The sequence below is a fragment of the Hevea brasiliensis genome, chromosome 1 (genome assembly GCF_030052815.1).
Source record: "Hevea brasiliensis isolate MT/VB/25A 57/8 chromosome 1, ASM3005281v1, whole genome shotgun sequence".
NCBI classification, from domain to species: Eukaryota; Viridiplantae; Streptophyta; class Magnoliopsida; order Malpighiales; family Euphorbiaceae; genus Hevea; species Hevea brasiliensis.
In genome coordinates this window covers 121,468,992-121,475,984 of record NC_079493.1, presented here as the reverse complement: position 1 = coordinate 121,475,984, position 6,993 = coordinate 121,468,992, and the positions used below count along the sequence as shown (strand labels likewise).

Sequence of the window (6,993 nt, the reverse complement as noted above, 5' to 3'; positions counted from 1 at the left end):
CTGATAAATGATATTTAATGAACTAAATGTGTTGGATATTATGGTTGAGCTAGGCTCTCCATATTATTGTACTATGTTTGAATTGAGTTTGACTCCCCAAATTTAAGATATGATATTTTATATTATTTTACTTCTTGTATTGGATTATTTTTTTATTTTAATTAGTTTTTTTTTCAGCCAAGTAATGTCAAAGATAAATAAAAATATGATTATATAAAAATTTTAATTATAAGTAAAGATAATTGAAAAATAAATCTTAGAGTAGCATGAATGTCTTCATAAACAATGGAAATTATATAAGTACAAAGATGATTTTGCTTATGAAAAGATTATTTTCAAAACTTTCCTACATAATTTATTTAATCACTGACTTATAGCATTTATGTAATTATCATTGTAAATATTGAATATGTAATTGTTATTTTTTATGGCTTATTGTAGGAAATTTCATTCATGCAAATAAGGTATTTAAATAAATGAAATAAGGCATTTTTAAATAAGGTATAAAAAATTAAATAGGATATTTTTAATTATTTATATCATAAATTAATTTAAAAAATTACTATTAAAACAGAAGAAAATTACTTAAATTAAATTAATAAAGAGAAGATTCTTATAAAAATTTATTTAATAATAAAATTTTATCATTATTTAAAAAGTCAAGTAAAATATGAAATATATATACACGCTACCATGCATGGCATGAAGATTCCACAAGGGATATAACAGAACTTCTCTTTTTCACGAGATCAAAAACACATATAAGTACAACCCTACATATAGAATTTCCTTTCAATTCAAAGAACAAGCAATTGAAAATCGGCCATTCATTTCTCTACTCTTGAAATATCAACTGAGCAGTTAGAGGAAAATAGTATATAAATTCAGGAATGAAAATGTAAACCCAGAAGGAAATTACGAACTTCAATTGAAGTTGGCCTTAGACGTACTTACTTGGAAGTTTCCTATTCCAACTGCATCAAGTGGAAACAATAGATTTTATAGGTTCAACCAATCATTTTCAGATAAATTTTCATGAGGTTACGATTTAGTTGATACAAGCTATAAAACTGCGCCATGCTACAGTAATAAGTAAAATTTACATGCACATATATATTAAATAAATTTATTATTTATAATTTATTATAAATAATTATTTAACTACTTTCGCTTTTCACATGAGTAAAATATATCAACATAAGTTAAAGTATTGTCTTAATCCATATATTCATAATAATTATAGTATGATTGTTACTTAGTATTTTTTTTAGAAATAATCTATAATGACTAGGATAAATGTAATTATTTAAAAGTTAAAAATAATTAAAATAAAATAAAATTTTAAAATTAAATGTTGAAAAAATATAAAGGTAGAAATTGGTAGGATTTAACCAATTAAAATAAAAAGAAAAAAAGAAGAAAAAACATTTAATGAAAATTTTACAATACTGTTGTTTCTTCAAATAATAACATAAAATTGGGTTTTGATATATATAAATAGCTACGATTGGTTGCCTAATACTTATATATATTATTTTTAATTTACTATCATTGTTGAATTTTTATAATTTCATTTTTTAAATTATTTATTTATGAAAAATAAAAATATCTTTTACATTTAATTTATAATTTAATTATATTTTTTTAATTATTTGAAAAAAATTAAATAATATTTTTTTATGTAAATATTGAATAAGTTTAATTATATAGAAAAAAAGCAAAAGGAAAGAAAAAAAATATTAAAGTTAACACAAAATGGATAAAGACTAAAATAATACTTTTACTATTTAATTTATAATTTAATTAAATTTTATTTAAATTATATAAATAAAAGGTGAGGGATAAAGATGTCTTTTTCTTATTTCTAAGGAACAATAAAAATGTTGACCGATTTAGTAATATATATATATATATATATATATATATATATATATATATATATATATATATATACTAGTAAGACCAATGGTTCAGGCCTTGGGGTGAAATTTCCGTCTTAGGACTTGCCCAAGTGAGTCGTTGTAGCTAGGGGGCTAGTCACAATAGAAAGAAAGAGTCAGTAAAATAGAAATTAAAAAGAAAAAATAATTAAGAATAAAAAAAAAATTTTACTGTTTTTAAAAACGGTAAAAAAAAATTGCCTTGTATTAGTACATTAGTAATAAAATTAGAAAGGATAAAATTGATATTTTACTGTTCCTAAAAAGTAGAAAAATTGCCTTGTATTAGTATATAGTAAAAAAATTAGAAAGGATAAAATTAGTATTTTACTGTTCTTTAGGAATAGTAAACTTATTGTGTGTTTTGGTATAATATAATAATCATTTACCAAGCTGATTTTTCCAGGCACTTACATGACCTGCCACCGGATAGTTAATCCAATATTGATTTTCCTGCTGGCACACCTACATGAAATTGATGAACTGAGAACAATGTAGTAAACTGTCCAATATTGATTTTCCTGCAGGCACACCTACATGAAATTGATGAACTGAGAACAATGTAATAAACTGTCACAAATTTTGTGGGAATCTTTGGTCGTTATCTCCTTTCTCTGTCATTTCATCTCTTATCTAGTTTGTTGGCCTTCAGTGCTACTGCTAGAAGGTTGTAGACCATACTCACTGGTGATTCCACTGTACTCGCTACTGCCATGTTCTTGGCTTTCTAGCGCCTTCTTCCTGAACTTCTTCAAGTCTTCCTTGTATTGGCTAGAACTATAGTCTAAGCGTCCATAAGAACCATATACCATGCTGTGCCCAGGTGTGATTCCACCACTTAAATCATCAAGGGACATATTCCCTATCAGAGCTTGAAGTATCTGAATTATACAGAAATGGTAGAAAGGGTTATGATGCCAGCATACAGTTTAATAAAAAAACTCTGGTTCTGAAGAAAGTCAGTTTGATCAAAAGAATGATGACTTAGATCACATATTGAAATGTTCCTATATAACCCACTCACATGCACATTTCACATTTGATATGGTATTCAGAAATATTCTATTAAAATTGCTATAATTTTAAATTGTCATGATTTTAATAACGGTCTATTCCTATTAATGACCCGTGTATGCGTGTGTTATATTTATTGGGGAAAAAAAATCACATATAGAAATGGTCTTCCAATGCTTTGACAAAGCCTAAGAAGGAAAAGCAACTAACTAGTTTTCTGGTGGGAACCGTACTCCAGGATAAGACCAAGACCATTCGATCTATACACCATTAATAAAGCAAAGGGACATATGATCAAAACCAAAAACAGGATATTTAGCACCTATGGGATCACCTGGCTCATTTGAGGCCGAAGCCCTGCTGAAGGACATATACAAGCTGCAGCACATGAAATCATTCGAGTCATTTCACTGGAATCATAGTCCCCCTGTAATTTTGGATCAACAAGAGCATCAAAGGTGCCTTCTTTCAAAGCTTGTTTCAGCAAAGGCCTTGCCTGAACATTCACAAAAATAATTATTATTTTCCATGGTAATCAAGCTTTGATTTTTCATCACCATCACCATAATTATTATTGGCCCTCAATGTGAACGTTCTGGACTTGATACTTTAGCATCTGGTGGCTTAACACCTTAGAAAGCTTCCGTAAGAAACTAAAACAAAAAAATGATTGCATAAATACCAAAAGCAAGGAGAACCTCAAAATTATATAAGCTATCCTTCAAATACCCTCATTGTTTGCAATTTGCTACTACCATTTACTATTATAGACCACCGTTACCCTTTTCACCAAGTGTTGCCATATTCACCTAGCATATTGGTAGCACCACATATGCAGCTAATAAATCAGCAGAACACATGAATTCAGCACAGCTAAGGAGAATTTTATTAGTTAAAAAGTTTGGAATGAGTATGTACCCAATCAACTATGCTATCATCAAGGAATGATCGAGTCCTATTAACAGGTCGACGCCGCGTAATCAACTCAAGAAGCACAACACCAAAGGAAAAGACATCTGATTTCTCAGTAAGCTTACCAGAAGAGGCATACTCTGGAGCCATATACCTGCAGTTGGGGAAGTTGCAAGAGAAGAACTAGTTCAAAATTTTCCTCATAATAGAAGAAAATTAATCATCAGCAAACGTGTATAAATTGTATCATATCATACCCAAAAGTTCCCATCACTCGGGTGGAGACATGAGTATCAGTATCCAAAGAATGCTTGGCAAGTCCAAAATCAGCAACCTTAACAAAAAAGATACATGTGGATTTATTACATAGTATAATTTGATATTAAGGAAAATCAAATTGAAAAAAGTTAAACCATATAGTTTGAGATGGCAATCAGAAATGAATCCACAGTTTTCACAACATTTCCAAAGATACATGTTAAGCATTAGAATTGTTGTTCCACCATCGTCATGATTTTTTTTTTTTTTAATTTGTTGACTCCATTAATGATAAAATCACATCATCATAAACTTTAATAAAAAGGATATATGGAACATAAGATTTAGAGAAACATGGACTATGGATTACTTCTTATAAAGAGGGGAGGACAGAGGTAAATTAAGATTGTCTTCAATAATATATGATATTCAACTTCGACATATTTGGTAGATATTGAAGAGAAACCAAAACTATACTGAAAGATCATCAAGAATCATATGAAGAAATCTTTTCTGTTTGCTTTATACCTTTGCTTCAAAGCTATCATCAAGAAGAATATTGGCTGCCTTGACATCTCGGTGTATGATCTTGGGCAGACCTGAAGATATTTATGCCAAGAAATGTGAGTGATGCTCATAGACCCACAACTCAAATCCAAAAACTGAGTAAGGCTTATTAACTAGACATAACATGCTAACGATACTCACAGTCTTCATGCAAGTAAGCCAATCCTTTAGCTGAGCCTACGGCGATTTTCATTCTAGCTGACCAGTTCATAGTTGGTCTCTCCTTTCCTGTGAGGTCATTTATATATGGTAAGACAAGAATATCATATCTATAGCAGCACAGATAGTTATATGACCGTACAAGTTGTAGACCCTATCATTCTTTTGTAACATATGCTTTGAACGTCTTGCAAATTTGCAATGATGACCTAGGTCAGCAGACTCCTAGCCTCTCCTACTAACCTAAGAGGTAACTCCAGCATATGATAATCATCAATTTTGTTACTCACTGTCTCCTTCTGTCCCTCCCTCTTCCCTCTCTATCTGAAGTATGGTAGGGCTATTCAAAATTGGTCCATGGCTCACTAAAAAAATATCCCACATACTGAAAAATGAAGCAAATTCTTATAATCAAACGTTGCTCAAGCAGTCATTCATTATATGAGAAACTTGTCCTTATTGATGCCTCTGGACTCACCATGTAATACATGAAGGAGATATGATGATAAAAAGCACTCACCATGTAGATGGAATTCCAAGGTGTTGTTTGGAATAAATTCATATACAAGCATCCTCTGGGCTCCAGTAATGCAGTATCCAACCAATGAAACAAGATGTCTGTGATGGATACGACTAATGATCTCAATCTCTGCCTGAAATTCACGTTCCCCCTGCATACTCCCGGCTTTAAGCTGCTTAATTGCAACCACTTTACCATCGCGAAGGACTCCCTTATGAACATAACCAAAACCACCCTCACCAACAAGATTTGCATTGGAGAAATCATTAGTTGCCATTGCAAGTTCTTCATAAGAAAAGACACCCTGTGAAAGTCGAAGAATGCCAGGAGATGGTTTCTCAGAGCCCAAACTGCCACTAGTCGAAGGAGTTTCATGGGAAACAGGACCAAGCACAGGTAACTGATTGGGCTTTGATGAGATTCCTGGGGGAGGGAAGGGTTAGGCAGCACCGTTAATTACTTGAAAATTTACTTGCAAATTTAGAGCACTAAATTAAGAATACAGTCAACAATGAGTATGGTTGGTATATATTAAGTTTTTTTGAATAATTTTAATAATAAATTTTACTTAAGAAAAGAAAAAGTTTAGATGTTCAATAATAAATTTTTTTTAGAAAAAAAAAATAATAGAAGGGTTATTTAATGTATGCTTCAAAGCTCATCAAGAAACCTTTAGAATTCAATGCCTCCTTTCTCTTCTTCCTCCGGTAATAAATGAAGAAAATGATAATAGCAATCAGAACTATTATTGCTCCCAAAGCTACCCCCACTATTAGCCCCTTATGCTTCTTTGGCTGCGGTGTAGTTAGTGGAGGCGGTGGAGGCGGTGGAGGTGGTGGAGATTCCGATGGTGGACGCGACTCAGTCGTCGGTGGTGGCGACGGAGGTGAGATGTCGGTCGTTGCTGGAGTCGGGGCGGGAACACTGGTGGGGGGAGCAGTGGCCTGATATTCCGGAGGGGGAGAGCCGGCGCTGGTTTCGGGCGGGGAAGAGGGCGGAGAGCCATAGTTTGACGACATCGCCGGATTCCTGCGATTTTCTTTTTTCGCTGACTTGGTGGATATATAATATATAAATCTTTACGTATTGGGACAAACAAAGACCATGGCGTTGGTCCTTCCAGCCATGTTTATCATTTCTATGTATAATTACAAAATGTGAAATATGAACATAATAATTCGACAAATCTCAATTTCTATTGACCTGCGCTGAAGTCAACGCACAAGCTTTTTAATTTTTTTTTTTTTAATTTCCTTTTCTTTTTAAAGATTGATGAGTTTGCGTAGGGCTAGGGCTGATCAAATGGAAACCTAGAGAAAGTGAACGCCTGAGATGCGTCAACCAATCTGCGCACATATAGAACGTGAATCACGTCCGTCGCTAATACGAGTTTAGTAAAATCGTTATAGAACATCGGTTTAATTATCACAATGAACGACTGCCATGAAACGGACGTAATGTTTAATGCCTCTGCTATGCGACATTGCGACTGTGAATGTCAAAGCTTTAATGGCTTCTGTTGGTGGCCCTAATTAAACGTAATGAGTAATCGCTTGAGTTTAGGGCCATTTAGAAAGATGAAAAATAAAATATCTAACAGGAAACACAAAAAATTACCAATTT

At 32.2% G+C, this 6,993-nt stretch overlaps 1 protein-coding gene across 1 annotated transcript; it reads right to left on the bottom strand.

Annotated features, from left to right (window-relative positions):
- Positions 1-2,247: 2,247 nt before the first annotated feature.
- On the bottom strand, positions 2,248-6,546 carry LOC110643275 (proline-rich receptor-like protein kinase PERK15). The gene is made up of 8 exons (XM_021795607.2): positions 6,041-6,546; positions 5,371-5,793; positions 4,833-4,919; positions 4,653-4,723; positions 4,124-4,200; positions 3,873-4,020; positions 3,289-3,450; positions 2,248-2,821 (listed from the first exon to the last, which is right to left on the bottom strand). The coding sequence occupies exons 1-8, from the start codon at positions 6,387-6,389 to the stop codon at positions 2,570-2,572; spliced, it is 1,569 nt and encodes a 522-aa protein (XP_021651299.2). The 5' UTR covers positions 6,390-6,546; the 3' UTR covers positions 2,248-2,569.
- Positions 6,547-6,993: the final 447 nt, after the last annotated feature.

Excerpts from the sequence above, each read along its gene's own strand:
- LOC110643275 (XM_021795607.2), bottom strand. The coding sequence starts at position 6,389 with ATGTCGTCAAACTATGGCTCTCCGCCCTCTTCCCCGCCCGAAACCAGC. Across the intron at positions 4,201-4,652 it reads ATGATAGCTTTGAAGCAAAG|GTTGCTGATTTTGGACTTGC; the intron begins GTATAAAGCAAA and ends TTTTTTGTTAAG. Across the intron at positions 4,021-4,123 it reads CGAGTGATGGGAACTTTTGG|GTATATGGCTCCAGAGTATG; the intron begins GTATGATATGAT and ends CCCCAACTGCAG.